The 19,538-nt window shown below is 49.5% G+C and overlaps 1 protein-coding gene across 1 annotated transcript; it reads right to left on the bottom strand.

Annotated features, from left to right (window-relative positions):
• On the bottom strand, positions 390-1,350 carry LOC102182470 (olfactory receptor 6B2). Its single transcript, XM_005678843.2, has one exon. The coding sequence runs from the start codon at positions 1,314-1,316 to the stop codon at positions 390-392; it is 927 nt and encodes a 308-aa protein (XP_005678900.2). The 5' UTR covers positions 1,317-1,350.

Below are 19,538 nucleotides of genomic sequence, written 5' to 3'. Positions count from 1 at the left end.
GAATGGTACAACAGAGGATGAGATGGTTGGATGGCATCACTGACTCAATGGATAGGAGTTGAGCAAGCTCGGGAGTTAGTGATGGACAGGGAAGGCTGGTGTGCTGCAGTTCATGAGTTCGTAAAGAGCTGGACGCAACCAAGAGACTGAATTGAACTGAAAATGCAGAAAATAATGGCATCATTACCCCCACAGCTGTCGCATCAGCGTCCATGAGCTGAAGGAGAAAAACTAATGTGGAAGTAAATGTTAAAATCAATGAAGCACTGCAATGATGCAATGCATTTCCATGATTACAAATAAATGTCCTCAAAGAGAAGAGGTATATTTTCAGATTTTGTTTCAGATGAACAGAATGAAAGCCCAGGAGATGCCTGCTACAGTCAAGCTCAGCCAAAGCCCAGGGCCATTTTCAAGGCGCCCTTGAACTCTTTGTTCCTCAGACAGTAGATCAAGGGGTTGATGATTGGGGTGAGGACAGTGTAAACAGCAGAGATGAGCTTGTTGGAGCTCCGGGAATCAATGGCCTGGGGCCGGACGTACATGAAAAGCAAGGCCGTGTAGAAGATGGTGACCACGGTGAGGTGAGACGCACAGGTGGAGAAGGCTCTCCAGCGGCCCGTGGCCGAGGGCATGCGCAGCACGGCCAGGGTGACGTGCCCGTAGGACAGCACAGTGGCCACGAGCGGGAGCACCAGGATGAGGAAGGCCAGGACGAAGTCGACCAGCTCTGCGGTTGAGTAGTCCATGCAGGCCAGTCTGAGGATGGGGGAGACGTCACAGAAGAAGTGGTTCAGGACGTTGGAACCACAGAACGTGGCGCCAGAGATAAAGTAGACCTTGATCACAGAGATGGTAAAGCCACTCATGAAGGAGAAGGCCACCAACTGGACACACAGCCCCGTGGTCATGATGGCTTGGTAGCGCAGAGGGTGGCAGATGGCCACGTAGCGGTCATAGGCCATGGAGGCCAGGAGCACACACTCGGTGCACACCAGGGAGCTGAAGAAGTAGAGCTGGGTCATGCAGCCCACGAAGGAGATGCGCCTCCTCTGCAGGAGGAAGCCGTCCAGCATCTTGGGGATGATGTCACACACGTACCAGAGCTCCAAGAAAGACATGGAGCCCAGAAAGTAGTACATGGGCCTGTGGAGGGAGGGGCTGCCCCAGACGGTGAGGATGATGGCCAGGTTCTCCACCAGCACGAAGAGGTAGGTGAGCAGGAAGAGGAGGAAGAGCAGGTACTGCAGCCGGGGAGTTGTGGGGAAGCCCACCAGGATGAAGGCGCTGACCTGCGTCACATTCTCCCCCCTCATCCTCCTGTGCGGGGCACCCAGGGCCACAAACAACCTTCAGGCCAGATGAGGGGCAAGGGCGGCTGGGGAGAGAAAGCGGAGGTCAGTCTGGGGGTGGGTTTTGACCCAAGGGGTGGGCGCCTGTCTCCTCGGACAGCAGGGAAGCAGAAACTATGCTGGGAGGGGTTGGGGGCAGGAGGAGAAGGGGACGACCGAGGATGAGATGGCTGGATGGCATCACGGACTCGATCGACGCGAGTCTGAGTGAACTCCAGAAGTTGGTGATGGACAGGCAGGCCTGGCGTGCTGTGATTCATGGGGTAGCAAAGAGTCGGACACGACTGAGCGACTGAACTGAACTCACTGTGGGTGGTCTAGGTCTCCTGGGGACTGGACACCCTGAGAGCAGGTGGGGCTCTGGAATAGCCTACCCGTTTCCTCCTCCAGGTGATCTTCAAATCATCTGATTGCTTTTATAACCTGGACTTTCCTGAAGGAGTCTAATAACCATAGGGATGTCCACAGTCCTTGGCTACATTGGAAGATACTTGTCCTTCACCTGGTTTCAGAGATGCTTTTGTAAGAGGAAGGGCTACCAGGGGCTGGTAAGGTTTATGGGTCTCTCTGACCAGCCAGACCCCAGACCCATGGCATCTCTCCACATAGCTGGGGGTGTGAAGAGAAGGAGGAGCCTCCCAGGTCAACAGGAGAGAGTTGTCGCCTCAAGGCCCCCTTGAGATCTGGTAAAGGATGAGAAGATAAAGCCCCACAACATCAGAAACTCTCGAGCGGAGTACCAGCAAGGGGAGGTGTCAACGGGGTTCCAGAGGAAAGAAAACAGAAGGCAGAGGGGCTGGGGCAGCAGAGTGGGGGAGTCCAGAACGTTCTTGAGGGACCTGTCACCACTGAGGGAGGAGCCACCTGCACAGTGAGCCCATGACCAGGGTTAAGGGGGTGTGTGTGACCGGGGCATGAAGACAGAGCTCTACACGCAGCGTCTGCAGAACAGTCCAGGGGCTGCCCGGGCACACTTCCTCCACCCTGCAGGTGGGTCCCCCAGAGCCAGCCTGTAGACTGTAGCCCACCAGGCTCCTCTGTCCATGGGATCCTCCAGGCCAGGATACTGGAGTGGGTTGCCATTTCCTTCTCCAGGGGATCTTCCCAACCCTAGCCCTTATCACGTCAGATATAACTCACATAAATTCCCGCTTGTAACCCTTACCATGGCCATGGGGAAACAAGGCTCCCATTTTCCAGGTGAAAATCTGAGGCTCAGAGTGAAAAGTTCAGGGACTCACCAAGACACGGGTCCTGAGGTCACGACTCTTCCCACGGGGCGTCAACAAGAGAAACAGTGAGCCCATTTGGGTGTGGGCTAGAGATTCAGAATTATTAAGATGGATTATTAGAGCTTCAGGTTGCCCTCTGACACTATTCTAACAGGCTGTAAAACAGAAAGTCACAAAATAAATAGTATCATCAGAAGAAAAGTCAGAGGTTTATGCCGTGGTTTCCTTATAGCTTAATTTCACAGATGAAAATGATGTGCCAAGAGCTTAGACAATTCCTAAAGGCACTCACGGGATGGCCAACGTAGAGTCTCAAGGTCCCCACTTTCTGAGAAAGCTGACAAGACAGAAGGCCCCATGTCCCCATGATATAAACACAAGAACTGTTAGAGACGCTTCAGAGACAGCCATGGCCTCAGATGCTGTACCAGCACAAATCTTCCTCTTCTCTCAGGAGCAGAGCTTTCCCGTGGCTTATAAACTGCCACAGGGTGTGGGGATTTCCCAATTCATTTCACAAAGTGGCAAATTCCCTTCCACAAAAGGAGAACTGTGTGCCAATGACCATGTGTGTGTGTGTGTGTGTGTGTGTGTGTTTAGTGTAGTTACAAAACTCAAATGAAAAGCCAGGAGGCAGCACCCAGAAGCACATTCAGAGAGCGAATGCCACAGACAAGCAAGCATGCCCACGCTCAGAGCTCAAGCGTCTGCTGGGCCATCAAATGTATCAGAGTGATGACGGGAGTCCCACTGATGCGGAAAGGCTTTGACCCAAAACAATTCCAAACTTTGTATACATTTGCCATCCCCAAATAAGTGATTTATTTGAATATTAATATATAAATAATCTCTGATTCAACATAGTAAATAAGCGTATGGTTACCAAAGGGGCAAGTGGGGGGTATTTCAGGAGTTTGGGATTAACAGATACATACACACTACTATATATAACATGGAGAACCAATAAAGTCCTTCTCTGTAGCAAAAGGAACTGCAGTCAACATCTTGTAATAACCTATAACCGAAAAGAATCTATGGCTGAATTGCCTTGCTGTGTACCTGGAACTAACATACCATTATAAATCAACTGCACTCCAATAAAAATGGAAAAACAACTCAAAAATGTCAATACTGTTTGCTGTAGATTCTCTTAGCAATGACTTCCAATAAATCATGACTTCAGGTAAGAAAAAACATCTCTCACTCAGCCAACAGCCTGTGACATCCCTGTGGGTAGTACCAGAATCACTCACATTCTGCAGAGACTAGGATGAAGATAGGTCTTCTTTAAAACTACCAAGAAGTAAGAAAGCTGCCCTCTACTACCTACTACAAAAATGGATAAAGAAGTAGATGAAACTGTCATTATTTCCAGATAATGTGTCTTTAACCTAGAAAACCCAGATTATAATTGACTGTTGGTGTTTTTCAGCCACCCAGTTGGGTCCGACTCTTTGCAACCCCATGGACTGTAGCACGCCAGGCCTCTCTGTCCCTCACCATCTCCCAAAGTTTGCCCAAGTTCATGCATAACTGATTAAGGGATTTCAAAACGATACTAAAGCTGCAGTCTTCCTATATGGCTTCCCAGGTGGTGCTGGTGGTAAAGAACCTGCCTGCCGATGAAGGAGGAGTAAGAGACACAGGTTCTTACCAACAGTTAGTCATGAATATGTCCTTTGAAGATATATTGTAAAGCTGTCAATACTTCCAAGTGGACTTTAAAATTTAACTTGATTATAGTTGTGCACACATGTTCTAAGTTGCTTCAGTCGTGTCTGACTCTATGGACTGTAAGCCCCCAGGCTCCTCTGTCCATGGGATTCTCCAGCAAGAATATTGCAGTGGATAGCCATGCCCTTCTCCAGGGGATCTTCCCCAACCAGGGATCGAGCCCCTGTATCTTACGTCTCCTGCATCGGCAGATGGGTTCTTTACTACTAGTGCTACCAGGGAAGCTTTGATCACAGTTGAAATCTCACCAAATTTTATTTTCCTTAAAACAGAATGAAATAATCCTTAAAGTCATCTTCAAATATGAACAGATGGGAATATCAAAGAAGGTTCAGGAAAAAGAAAGGAGAGGATTAGTGAAGAGGACTTGCTATTTTGGAGATGAGAAAATTCAATAAAGTGAAAGTAATGAGAAAGGCAATGCCAAAGAATGCTCAAACTACCGCACAATGGCACTCACCTCACACGCTAGTAAAGTGATGCTCAAAATTCTCCAAGCCAGGCCTCAGCAACACGTGAACCCTGAACTTCCAGATGTTCAAGCGGGTTTTAGAAAAGGCAGCGGAATCAGAGATCAAACTACCAACATCCACTGGATCATGGAAAAAGCAAGAGAGTTCCAGAAAAACATCTATTTCTGCTTTATTGCCTATGCCAAAGCCTTTGACTGTGTGGATCACAATAAACTGTGGAAAACTCTGAGAGATGGGAATACCAGGCCACCTGACCTTCCTCTTGAGAAACCTGTATGCAGGTCAGGAAGCAACAGTTAGAACTGGACATGAACAACAGACTGGTTCCAAATAGGAAAAGGAGTACGTCAAGGCTATATATTGTCACCCTGCTTATTTAGTTCTAGGCAGAGTACATCATGAGAAACCCTGGGCTGGAAGAAGCACAAGCTGGAATTTGATTGCCGGGAGAAATATCAATAACCTCAGATATGCAGATGACACCACCCTTATGGCAGAAAGTGAAGAGGAACTAAAAAGCCTCTTGGTGAGAGGGAAAGAGGAGAGTGAAAAAGTTGGCTTAAAGCTCAACATTCAGAAAACGAAGATCATGGCATCTGGTCCCATCACTTCATGGGAAATAGATAGGGAAACAGGGGAAACAGTGTCAGACTTTATTTTTTTGGGCTCCAAAATCACTGCAGATGGTGATTGCAGCCATGAAATTAAAAGACGCTTACTCCTTGGAAGGAAGGTTATGGCCAACCTAGATAGCATATTGAAAAGCAGAGACATTACTTTGTCAACAAACGTCCGTCTAGTCAAGGCTATGGTTTTGCCAGTAGTCATGTACGGATGTGAGAATTGGACTGTGAAGAAAACTGAGCGCCGAAGAATTGATGCTTTTGAACTGTGGTGTTGGAGAAGACTCTTGAGAGTCCCTTGGACTGCAAGGAGTTCCAACCAGTCCATTCTAAAGGAGATCAGTCCTGGGTATTCTTTGGAAGGACTGATGCTAAAGCTGAACTCCAGTACTTTGGACACCTCATGCGAAGAGTTGACTCATTGGAAAAGACCCTGATGCTGGGAGGGATTGGGGGCAGGAGGAGAAGGGGACAACCGAGGATGAGATGGCTGGATGGCATCACCGACTGGATGGACGTGAGTTTGGGGGAATTCCAGGAGCTGGTGATGGACAGGGAGGCCTGGCGTGCTGCAATTCATGGGGTCGCAAAGAGTTGGACACAACTGAGCGGCTGACCTGAACTGAATGGTTTAATAAAGGAAATGTTGAGAATGAGAAGTGCTGCCGCTTAGTCAATGGGATGGTGTGAACACAGTATGTCGTTCAGTTGCTTGGTCGTGTCCGACTCTGCGATCCTCTGGACTGCAGCACGCCAGGCCTCCCTGTCCTTCACCATCTCCCGGAGCTTGCTCAAACTCATGTCCTTTGAGTTGGTGATGCCATCCAACCATCTCATCCTCTGTCATCCCCTTCTCTCCTCCTGCCCTGCAGGGTCTTTCCCAGCATCAGGGTCTTTTCCAAGGAGTCAGCTCTTCAACTATCTCTATCTCTAGCTCTTAGATAGAAAGTTCTAAATCAGATCTCATGGGGTATAATTAGGAAGAAAAAGGATTGCTGAATGAATGATTCCAAGGTCATCTGGTAAACATTTGTTAAAAACCTAAATGAGCCACTTCTTTATATACAACACCGGAAAGCAGACTTCTGGCGGATGAAACGTCAGTGCCCAGAGGCCCACCAGCCCTGTGCTTGCCCATGGGCACCATGGAGTGGAGAGCATGGCCCGCATGTGTGGAGGCACAGGCCACTCTCGGGACTGTGGTCGTTAACGAATAAGTCAAAGATTAAGAGTGACATTTTAAAATACCTGAGAGGTCAGATTTCGCGGTGGGGCAGAGGGAGAGCTTAAACGGAGCTGAGCGAGTCCGAGGGCCCCTCCCAGCCACCACTGTGTTATCACACCCCCATCTTACGCTACGCGTGTTAGCACAGAGAATTCTCTACACCCTCACTTTGGCTATTATTTCGGACAATCAGATCATTGCAGAGAAGCGCAGATTTCCGGCTTCTCTTGAAAAATTTAAAGGTCTAGCAGGGGGAGGGCAGCATGGTTGGAGTTCCCTCATGCCCACACAGGCCGGACCCTCCGGCCGGCTGGACCCTAGGACGGTGTGAGAACCACTCCTGCGCCCCCGGCTGCCCTCGAGTTGTTCGCACCCGCGGCCCCTCTCTTACCTGGCTCCAGCCGTGGGCGCAGGGCTCTCGCGGAGCTGAGCCACCCCACCGCTCTGCGTGCGCCCCGTCCAGCCTCCTCCTTTGCCGTGGACTCTGCTGAGCGGTTAGACATCTCCCTGACTCGGGATCCCTGCTGCACCGCCCTCTGTCTCATCTGCAGCTGCTCACCTGCGCCACGGTCTTAGCCCACAGGCGCCTGGCTTCTGTCCCCACACCGGCGGTCCCACCGATGCCTGTGACCAGCCCATCCTAACTTCCGGGCCGCAATCCAGTTCTTTCTCCACCCGCCTCTCCTCCACGTGTGCTACCATGGCCCCAGCCATCTGCTCTCGCCGTCCTCGCTCAGCAAGGCCACTCACTCCCAGGTCTCCACCTGGTGAGGCCCACACCCCCATCTCTCTACCGATCCCACCCATGCGTCCAGCCGATGGCGAGAGGCCTCCACTGGCCCTGGAGTCCACACCCTCCTCCGTGTGCTCGTCCTCAGGCAGTGGCACCGCCATGCACCCAGCTGCCCCCGGCAGACGCCCAGCTTCAGCCCTTCTCCCCGGCGAGGCTCAGCCCAGGCTGGTCCTGGGCCTCCTGCATCTTAGGCGTCTCTAGAATCGGCTCCCTTGTCTCCACTCTCCTGGGCTTCTGTCCAGCTGCCCCGCGTTCAGGTTCCATCACCACGCCCGAATGATGGTCCCCGAACTCTAACTGATCCTCACGCACCTTCCTGACTCATGGTCCACCCTCCACAGCGTGGAGAACGGCACTCGGATCTTCCAGCCGCGTCCATGGAACGTTCCTGGCACGAACTCTGCTCTCCCAACAGACCCGTCTGCTCCCCCCTCACCCCCGCCCCGTCCAACAACAGAGTCCTGCCCGAGGAGCCACTTTCAGTCCCTGAGAGCACCTTGCTGACCTCAGGTGCCCCTGCTGCCCCGCTGCGGCCAGAACTCGGGCACCCATCAGGTCGTGGATGTCTTCCTCCCCGAGGGCTGGCTGGGCCCCCAGTGCTGCTCCAAGACGCCCTGAAGGGGAGGCTTCAGGATCTGGGCGCAGAGGGGAGAAAGCATGCTTGTGAGAGAGGGGAAGAAAGAGCTGGGTTTGGGCTGTGCTGGATCTGAGGGGCCCCCACGTCCAGACCCCGAGAGTAGGGTCCTGATGTCCAGACCTCACAGCAGCAGGGAGGCAGGGGAGAGGCCAGTCCCTATCCATCTGACACTGAGATCCCAAAACTGGGAAGTTAGGATTGCAAGGCCCTTGGGCTCAATCAGGAGAGAAAACAGCCTACAACTTCTGCCTTCATGAAATGCAAGTTCTAGGAGAGGCATAGAAGCAGAAAAAAGGACCCACACTTGTAACTTGCAGGCCAGTTGCTGAGGACGTTCCCAGGCAAAGGGCAGGTCAGGGCGGTGGGGCTGACGGTGCTGGGTGTGGGAGTGGGCATCGTCCTGATGTGGGGAGGACTGGCTGGGCAGCTGTGTGGGGAGGACCCTAGGGCACATCTGAGTGCGGGGAGGGCAGCGAGGGGACAAGCCCATTGGAGCAGGGAGGGACAGCGCAGCCGCCGGGGCTCCGCCACCGGGGGGGGGGACCACCCCGTGGAGGACAAGGGGGCAGGGGCAGAGGATGCCAGGGTAGCCCTCCCCCGAAATCAGGGGTCCCTTCTCCTGACGGGGGTGGTGGGCACAGCAGAAGTCTCCCACCGCACCTGCTGTGACTGCAGAAGACACAGCAGACGCAGACCAGTGTCCCTGTCTGATAACGTCCCTCCCTGTCCATCCCTGTGAGGGCAGGAGGGGACAGAAGCAGGGCAGGGAGGCAGGGCCCAGCGGGGGGCAGGGGAGACAGAGGGCAGCCTCGAGCAGCCTGGGGCACCAGCAGGGGCAGCCAACCTCCGGCGCAGGTGCCCCCACATTTCTAGAGCAGGGGGACGTCTCCTGGGGGACAGTGGACGGTAGGAGGAGAGCCTGGGACCCTCCATGGATACCTTCAGAGCTCAGGGGCAGGGTGCTGGAGATGTGGCTGGTGGTGGTGGGGGAAGCATGGCAGGGAGGAAGGCCCCTCGTAAGATCAGGGAGGGGGCCATGGGTGGCAAGGGGCCTCTCAGTCCTGGCCCCACTCCACACAGTCCCAAGACACCAGGTCCAGAGGCCACCAGACGGGCCCCTCGTCCGAGAGGAAGGACCCCCAGGAACCTACCTGAGAGCCACAGGCGCTGCTGGCTTCCCCCAGCCCAGCACAGGCTGCCGTCGCCCCCTCTGCCCACTGACCCCCAAGCAGACAGTGCCCGTGTGGTCTGGCCTGTTCTGAGAGGCAGCTGGCTAGCTCTGGGGCTCTGCTGGTTTAAAGGAGGCGCCGGGAAGAAGGCTGTTGGCTTCCTCCCCACCACTCCCAGACGCGGGGCTCCAGGGTCTAATTACCCCGCCATGGAGATGTAACTGCCCCCACATCATCAATTAGTGCGGAATCTCCCAGCCTATGCCTCCGGGCCCTGCTGGTGGCATCTGCCGAGGACACAGCCCTGCGGGGCTTCAGTGCTGACCCACCCGCGCCCTGTCCAGGGTCCAGTCAAGGCCCTTGACTGAGCTCTGGCCCCTGTCCACTCAGTCTCCCACCACAGAGTGCTGTCTTCACCCCAACCTCTGATACCCCTTCCTGCCATGACTGTGAAGGGGTATGACTCCTGCTTGGGGTCAGGGGGGTGCTTCAGGCACAAGGACCATGATCTGCTCCAGGGAGATGGACTCAGCGGGGGCCCTGCGCTATCTCAGGGTTCATGGACGTTATTATTCATAAAGGGCAGGGAAATTTGACTTTTTGGCACAAGAGAAGAACCTCTTCCCCACATACATAATCAACACACACACCATTGTATCAGTTCAGTTCAGTTGCTCAGTCATGTCCGACTCTTTGCGACCCCATGAACCACAGCACGCCAGGCCTCCCTGTCCATCATCAACTCCCGGAGTTCACTCAAACCCATGTCCATCGAGTCGGTGATGCCATCCAGCCGTCTCATCCTCTGTCATCCCCTTCTCCTCCTGCCCTCAATCCCTCCCAGCATCAGGGTCTTTTCTAATGAGTCAGCTCTCCACATAAGGTGGCCAAAGCATTGGAGTTTCAGCTTCAACATCAGTCCTTCCAATCAACACCTTTAGGACTGATCTCCTTTAGGGTGGACTAGTTGGATATCCTTGCAGTCCAAGGGACTCTCAAGAGTCTTCTCCAACACCACAGTTCAAAAGCATCAATTCTTTGGCGCTCAGCTTTCTTCACAGTCCAACTCTCACATCCATACAAGACCACAGGAAAAACCATAGCCTTGACTAGACGGACCTTTGTTGGCGAAGTAATGTCTCTGCTTTTTAATATGCTGTCTAGGTTGGTCATAACCTTCCTTCCAAGGAGAAAGCGTCTTTTAATTTCATGGCTGCAGTCACCATCCGCGGTGATTTTGGAGCCCAGAAAAATAAAGTCTGACACTATTTCCACTGTCTTCCCATCTATCTGCCATGAAGTGATGGGACTGGATGCCATGATCTTTGTTTTCTGAATGTTGAGCTTTGAGCCAACTTTTTCACTCTCCACTTTCACTTTCATCAAGAGGCTCCTCTTCACTTTCTGCCATAAGGGTGGTGTCATCTGCATATCTGAGGTTATTGATATTTCCCCCGGCAATCTTGATTCCAGCTTGTGCTTCTTCCAGCCTAGCATTTCTCATGATGTACTCTGCATGGAAGTTAAATAAGCAGGGTGACAATATACAGCCTTGACGTACTCCTTTTCCTATTTGGAACCAGTCTGTTGTTCCATGTCCAGTTCTAACTGTTGCTTCCTGACCTGCATATAGGTTTCTCAAGAGGCAGGTTAGGTGGGCTGGTATTCCCATCTCTTTCAGAATTTTCCACAGTTTATTGTGATCCACATAGTCAAAGGCTTTGGCATAGTCAATAAAGCAGAAATAGATGTTTTTCTGGAACTCTCTTGCTTTTTCCATGATCCAGTGGATGTTAGCAATTTGATCTCTGGTTCCTCTGCCTTTTCTAAAACCAGCTTGAACATCAGGAAGTTCACGGTTCATGTATTGCTGAAGCCTGGCTTGGAGAATTTTGAGCATTACTTTACTAGCATGTGAGATGAGTGCAATTGTGCGGTAGTTTGAGCATTCTTTGGCATTGCCTTTCTTTGGGATTGGAATGAAGACTGACCTTTTCCAATCCTGTGGCCACTGCTGAGTTTTCCAAATTTGCTGGCATATTGAGTGCAGCGCTTTGACAGCATCATCTTTCAGGGTTTGAAATAGCTCCACTGGAATTCCATCACCTCCACTAGCTTTGTTCGTAGTGATGCTTTCTAAGGCCCACTTGACTTCACATTCCAGGATGTCTGGCTCTAGGTGCGTGATCACAACATCGTGATTATCTGGGTCGTGAAGATCTTTTTTGTACAGTTCTTCTGTGTATTCTTGCTACCTCTTCTTAATGTCCTCTGCTTCTGTTAGGTCCAGACCATTTCTGTCCTTTATCGAGCCCATCTTTGCATGAAATGTTCCCTTGGTATCTCTAATTTTCTTGAATCGATTTCTAGTGTTTCCCATTCTGTTGTTTTCCTCTATTTCTTTGCATTGATCGCTGAGGAAGGCTTTCTTATCTCTCCTTGCTATTCTTTGGAACTCTGCATTCAAATGGGTGTATCTTTCCTTTTTTCCTTTGCTTTTCACGTCTCTTCTTTTCACAGCTATTTGTAAGGCCTCCCCAGACAGCCATTTTGCTAACTCCTGGGAGAAGGCGAATTAGTCTAAGCCCGTGTGCTCAGCATGGTTATCGCACCCATTTGCACATCATTGCGAGAACAGCATCACGCCGTTCAGCGCGCTGCATTGCCGGCTCTTCCCTGCTTCAGCCAGGGCTTTCCCATTAGTTGGTCGTAGGATGGCAGGATTCCAAACAGGATGTTGCCTGTCCACCTGGAGCTGCCCCTCCTAAACCAGGACGCTTGCAGCTGGTCAGTCAAGAGCACTCGCAGGACGTTGTCCATGGGGCAGCAGGGTCTGGCTGCTCAGCAGATGGTCCTGAAGCCAGCCTTGGAGGAAGAGGCACCCATCTCATGACACCAGGCTCCTGAATGGCCAGTTCCGTGTTATCATGGAGCTCCCCCCTTATCGCAGTGTTTTTCTAGGCACCCTAGACTTTATGGGTGCCTTGGCTTCAGGATTATTTCACATCAGCAGTTCTGAGGACACTTGCACCCAGTGCCCAACAGTAGCTGGTGACTGTCCCTCAGATGGTACGTTTCATCATCGCTGGGTCTAGTAGCGCCATGCTCCAAAATCCCGCTGTTTGCCACTAGGTGGCACTCTCAGGCTTTAGCCGTGCGCTCCAGTCTGCAAGAGTGTGACTTCCAGATTCTTCCCAAGCCGTGTCTGAGACCGTATTCTCTTCAGGGCCAAGGGCACAGTAGAGACTCAGATATAAGCTGCTGTTGTTCAGCTCCCCTTCAAACATGGCTCCTTTCAGGTGTGGGTAGGAGCCAGCAGTCTTCAAATGCGGCATTTTGCATCCAGCCGCGCATGGCGTTTCTCCTTAGTTCCAGGGAGAGGCAAGGACTGCAGTCTATCTTCAGATGCCGGTGGGATGTCAAAGATGGCTTCTCCTGTGTCGCTCCTAAGAATTTCTCTGTCTGCTGGGCCCTTCTGTCCTTGCTGGGCTTACCTACCGGCTTCTGTTAGTCACGTGCTCCAGCATTGTACCTAAGTCACTCCCAGCTTGCTCTCCAGTGTCTGACAGTTACTGTGGTATCAGTTTAGTGTTTATTACAGTCAGGCCAGGCATCAGGTGCAAATGTCCTCCTACCAAGTTATGACAGTAAGCTGGCGAATTCAGGAAACCCTGTGACTGGACGGTAAATGTAAAATGGGGTGCTTTCCACGTGGAGACACACTGTGGTTGACTTCTATATGAGGCTGAGATAAGAAAAAGGCCAGCTGCAAGACTCATCCCTGAGCACACGTCTCCTTTAGCTTGCTTGTTTTTTATTTTTCTGACTACTGAAACCATAGGAAGAACTCCTGCTGCTCTCGGTGGTATGTGTGTGCTCTGTCCTTGGGATTTCCCAGGCGAGAATACTGGAGTGGGTTGCTATTTCCTCCTCCAGAGGATCTTTCCGACCGCGTCTCCTGCGGATCCTGCCCTGGCAGACAGGTTCTTTACCACTGAGCCACCTGGGAAGCCCCGTTATGGGTGGTATTTGAGCCTTAATAGTCTATGTGGGTCTCCACTAGCCGTCTGATTCTCTCACGGGTTGCACAGGGCTGTTATACAGGAATTTGTTTACAAGCACCCCAGTTTCTAACATGTTATTAACTAAAGTGGTTATCTCTTCCTGTCTACTCCACATTCGTTTATAATTCTATACTATTTCAAATTGACAACCTGTATGGGCTCCGGCAATTCTTTCGGCGCCCATGTGGTATACTGAATTAACACTGACTGAAGGGCGGGCTTACACATTTCCCGTATTCCAAAACTAGGCAGGCTAAGTGTTCCCAAGTCAGACACAGTATCCATCCCGATAATATAACCACACAAAGGTGGTGCAGCCGCTTCAGTGAAGTCCATTCAGGTATTCCAGTTTTCATCCACACTTTCACCCTAATCCCATCACCGCCCAGTCTAGCTCTATTTCCTCCCAATCTATCTGTATCTTCCAGGTAGGACTTTACCTGGAAGGTTTACCAACAGGCTTTGGAACCAAGCTGGGCTCCTCTGTCGAGGTTTCCAAGACAAGTATTTTCTCCACCCTCTGGTCATTTTTCCAACAGCTATGCATATGTGCTAAGTCGCTTCAATCATGTCCGACTCTTTGTTACCCCATGGACTGTAGCCCACCAGGTCCTCTGTCCATGGGATTCTCCAGGCAAGAACACTGGAGTGGGTTGCCACTCCCTTCTCCAGGGGATCCTCCCGACCCAGGAATCGAACTCGGGACTCCTACATTGCAGACAGATTAAGGGAATTTAGTGTTTGTATGAAAAGTATGGACATAATACATTTCTCTATTAGGGTTACTTTAATTTTCCTTTTCAAGGTTCTGCAATTTATAGTGCAGACCTCATGTATGCCTATTATTAAATTTATTCCTTATTTTTCTACTATCATAAATAGCTTTCACATTAAATTTTTTTCCCTGTTATTTGTTGTTAGTATATTGAAAAGAAGTTCATGTTCTATGGCTTAACTAAGTTCATTATTAGGTTGACTAGTTGGGTTGTAGATCCCCAAGTATTTTATACAATGAAAATCATATTATTTGTAAATAAATAGCATCTTAAATTTTTGGTCAAAATTGCTATGTCTCATGTCTTTTCTTTGTCTTCTTGCCCTTGTTGAAGTCTCCAGCACAAAGTTAAATGAGGGTAGGGAGAGCAGACAGCTATGCTCCACTCCTGATCTTAGGGGAAACATTACAATTTTCACCATCATGTGTGACGGAAAGTGAAGGAGGAGAGTGAAAATGTTGGGTTAAAGCTCAACATTCAGAAAACGAAGATCATGGCATCTGGTCCCATCACTTCATGGGAAATAGATGGGGAAACAGTGGAAACAGTGACAGACTTTATTTTTTGGGCTCCAAAATCAGTGCAGATGGTGATTGCAGCCATGAAATTAAAAGACACTTACTCCTTGGAAGAAAAGTTATGACCAACCTAGACAGCATATTAAAAACCAGAGACATTACTTTGCCAGCTAAGGTCTGTCTAGTCAAGGCTATGGTTTATCCAATAGTCATGTATGGATGTGAGAGTTGAACTGTCAAGAAAGCTGAGCACCGAAGAATTTATGCTTTTGAACTGTGGTGTGGGAGAAGACTCTTGAGAGTCCCTTGGACAGCAAGGAGATCCAACCAGTCCATTCTGAAGGAGATCAGTCCTGGGTGTTGATTGGAAGGACTGACGCTAAAGCTGAAACTCCAGTACTTTGGCCACCTCATGAGAAGAGTTGACTCATTGGAAAAGACCCTGATGTTGGGAGGGATTGAGGGCAGGAGGAGAAGAGGACGGCAGAGGATGAGATGGCTGGTTGGCATCACCGACTCGATGGACATGAGTTTGGGTGAACTCCGGGAGTTGGTGATGGACGGGGAGGCCTGGTTTGTTGCAATTCATGGGGTCGCAGAGTCGGACACGACTGAGTGACTCAACTGAACTGAACTGAACTAGAGATGCCCTTTTTGGATAGAGGCATTTTCTTTACTTATTCTACTCCTACTTTCTCAGATATTTTGAATGAGCATTGAATTTTGTCAAAGGTTTTTTTTTTTTTTTTTTTCCCATGCATTTATTGAGATCATCATATTTTTTTTTCTGTTAAGTTGGTAAATTACCATAAAATTTTTGAACATTCTCCAGCCTGGAATGGACCCTGCTCGGTCATGCCGTGACTGCCTTCCTGTATTTCTAGGTTCTTTGCTCCCACTTTGAGAGACTTCTGTGATTATGCTAATGAGCAAATGATCTGTTGTCTTCTGTTCTCGTGACGTCTGTGTTTGGGAAGCAGGCTTTCACTAGCTTCAACCGCAGATTTTCTGGCAGTGTCTGTGGGGTGGGTATTATTTTTCATTACCTTTTTATAGAGATTTCTGTGAAATCATATGGACCTAGAATTTTCTTTGTCGGAAGATTTTGTTTACAAGTTCCATATGTTATAACTGAAATCTGTCGATTAATGCTTTCTACTGTGTCTAAAGTCATATTTGATATGGTGAATTTCTAAAGTATGTAGATTTTTCATCCAAGGTGTCAAATTTGTTGGTGCTTCCCAAGTGACTCAGTGGTAAAGAATCCGCCTGCCAGTTCAGGAGGTGCAAGACATGTGGGTTTGATCCCAGGATCAGTAAGGTCCTCTGGAGTAGAAAATGGCAACTCAGTCCAGTGTTCTTGCCTGGAGAATCCCACGGACAGAGGAGCCTGGTGGGCTGCAGTCCGTGGGGTCACAAAGAGTCGGACACAACCTAGCGGTGGAACAACAGCGACAAGGACAATCTGCCGCACAGCAGGGGAACTTCGACTCGGCCCTGTGGCGACCTAATTGGGAAGGGACCCAAAAGAGAGGGGGTCTGTGTGCACGCCTGGCTGACTCGCCTTGCTGCACAGCAGACCCCAACACAGCACTGGGAAGCACCTATACTCCAGCGAAAACCAGTTTAAACGTGTTGCTAGGCTCCTGGGACTTAGAAGAGGGAATCTTATTAGAGCTTCCATTCAAAGCAATGTTGTACTGACACTAACCACATAGGTTACATTAGGTTTGACTATGAGTTTTGGAGCTAATTGTAGGATGAAAATTGGTTTTGACTGTTCAATTTGTGTTGGGTTGACAATTTTACAGTCAGAAATTTTTGGAGAAAGCTTCTGCTTTCCTTGGCCTACATTCCCCCTTCTTCCTGGGAAAGGGAGAGTGGTAATTTATTCTTCAGCCTTTTCAGTGCGTACTTATTTGAGAAGAAAAATGATTGCTCCTATTTTTCAGAAAGCCACTAAGGAAAGGAGACAGGCCTCTTGGGATTCTTGGAGAAGCACAGGGAATCTGTGCAAACAGCACTTTCAAAAAATATCTGCCTGTTTAAAGCAAGGTTACTGATTTTAAAATTTAACAGCCTTAAAAAAAACAGCTGCGGTATTACACCAGGGAGCCCAGCCTGGTGCTCTGTGAAGACCTAGAAGGGTGAGAGTCCAGAAGGCGCTGGTGAGCTACAGTCCATGAGGTTGTGAGAGTCAGACACAACCGACTGACTGAGCACACACACACACACACACACACACACACACACACACACACACAACCAATATCTTACTAAAAGTGGCTTAAACAAAAATGTCTTTATTATCGTGCCAAGGGTACGGCCCAAAAGTAGTTGGACTGAAAGTGCTCCAAGCACTCAAAGATGCAGGCTCCTTCCTCCTTTTGCCACATTCCTGAGTATTGGGTATAACACTCAGGGTTTCAGCGTGCCTGTTGAAACTCCAAACATCACATCCACCCTCAAACATATCCAGAGAGAGAAAGAAAGGGAGCATGGAGCAAAGTGTGTACTATTTAGGATTTGTGAGTGATAGAAAACCCCAAACAACAGTGGCTTAAACAAGAAAAAAGTTCACTTATTCTTTGTTAGCCCTTCCGGGTAGGTGGTGCAGGGCTGCTGTGGAGCTCCATGGAGAACTCACATTTCTCCTTCCTTTCGGCTCCACCCATTTGAACATGAATTCATGGTCCAAGCTGGTAAGATCTGTTATAAATGGAAGGCCAGCTGCTGCTGCTAAGTCATTTCAGTCGTGTCCGACTCTGTGCAACCCCAGAGACAGCAGCCCACCAGGCTCCCCCGTCCCTGGGATTCTCCAGGCAAGAACACTGGAGTGGGTTGCCATTTCCCTCTCCAATGCATGAAAGTGAAAAGTGAAAATGAAGTTGCTCAGTCGTGTCCAACTCTTAGCAACCCCATGGACTGCAGCCTACCAGGCTCCTCTGTCCATGGGATTTTCCAGGCAAGAGTTCTTGAGTGGGGTGCCATTGAGGAAGAGACAAATAAAAGATCAGAGCGTATACATGTATTATCTCTTTAGAAAGGTCCTGGGAAATCGTTCAGTTCAGCTCACTCCTGTCTGACTGTCTGCAACCCCTTGGACTGCAGCACGCCAGGCCTCCTTGTCCATCACCAACGCCTGGACCTTACCCATATTTCATGTCCATTGAGTCAGTGATGCCATCCAGCCATCTCATCCTCTGTGGTCCCCTTCTCCTCCTGCCTTCAGTCTTTCCCAGCATCAGGGGCTTTTCCAATGAGTCAGCTCTTCGCATCAGGTGGCCAAAGTATTGGAGTTTCAGCTTCAACATCAGGCCTTCCAATGAACACCCAGGACTGATTTCCTTTAAGATGGACTGGTTGGATCTCCTTGCAGTCCAAGGGACTCTCAAGAGTCTTCTCCAACACCACAGTTCAAAAGCATCAATCCTTTGGTGCTCAGCTTTCTTCACAGTCCAACTCTCACATCCATACATGACCACTGGAAAAACCATAGCATTCACTAGATGGACCTTTGTCGGCAAAGTAATGTCTCTGCTTTTTATGCTGTCCAGTTTGGTCATAGCTTTTCTTCCACGGAGAAAGCATCTTTCAATTTTATGGCTACAGTCACCATCTGCAGTGATTTTGGAGCCCAAGAAAATAAAGTCTGTCATTGTTTCCCCATCTATTTGCCATGAAGTGATGGGACCAGATGCCATGATCTTACTTTTCTGAACGTTGAGCTTTAAGCCAACTTTTCACTCTCCTCTTTCACTTTCATCAGGAGGCTCTTTAGTTCTTCTTCACTTTCTGCCATAAGGGTGGTGTCATCTGCATATCCGCATATTGATGTTTCTCCCGGCAATCTTGGTTTCAGCTTTTGCTTCATCCAGTTCAGTATTTCTCATGATGTACTCTGCATATAAGTTAAATAAGCAGAGTGACAATATACAGCCTTGAAGTACTCCCTTCCCATTTTGGAAAAATAAAGGTAAGAAGCTGCTATATTAAACAGGGAGCCCAGCCTGGTGCTCTGTGAAGACCTAGAAGGTGGGGAAGGAGGTTCAAGAGGAATGGTATATATTTCCACCTGCCAATGCCAGAGACACAGAGATGCAGCCTTGATCCCAGGATCAGGAAGGCCCTCTGGAGTAGAAAATGGCAACCCACCCAAGTATTCTTGCCTGGAAAATTCCACGGACAGAGGAGCCTGGTGGGCTACAGTCCATGGGGTCACAAAAGAGTCAGGCACAACTGAGTGAGCACACACACACATACAACAAATATCTTATGAAAAGTGGGAAATTGCTATATTACATTAATCAGAACTCAGCTACATCGCCACACCCATTGCCAAAGAGAATGAAAACTGCTGTCTTTCTTCGGGGTGATCATGTGAACGGCAATAATAGGGATGTTTTAGAATATAATAAAAGGAAATGGATATTGATGGAAATTGGTCTTTTCTGCAGAGGGTATCTTGGCCTCCTCTCCCTTTTGAGCATGAGTAAACTGTTTTCCAGATCATTCCCCTTGATATCTCCTTGGTCACAACTGCACCAACATAAGTACCCCAGCTATCAGGGGGTAAAAAAAGCTGGGGTCTGGCATTTCTAATCTCTGCCATGGACGATGGCTATGTTAATGAACAGATAACAAGGAAACAGCTGCTTAAGCAACAGTGAAAGAAAGTGCAAGTGAAGTCGCTCAGCCGTGTCTGACTCTTTGCGACCCCATGGACTGTAGCCTACCAGGCTCCTCTGTCCATGGGATTTTCCAGGCAAGAGTACTGGAGTGGACTGCCATTTCATTCTCCAGGGAACCTTCCCAACCCAGGGATCGAACCTGGGTCTCCTGTGTTGTAGACAGACGTTTTACCATCTGAGCCACCAGGGAAGCCCAGTACAAGATAAGCAACAGTACAAGACAGCATCACCTTTATAATACATGTGAATAT

Source organism: Capra hircus, chromosome 3, assembly GCF_001704415.2.
Source record: "Capra hircus breed San Clemente chromosome 3, ASM170441v1, whole genome shotgun sequence".
Classification (NCBI taxonomy): Eukaryota; Metazoa; Chordata; class Mammalia; order Artiodactyla; family Bovidae; genus Capra; species Capra hircus.
Note: the sequence above shows the minus strand (reverse complement) of the source record. Positions and strands in the feature narration are given on the sequence as shown.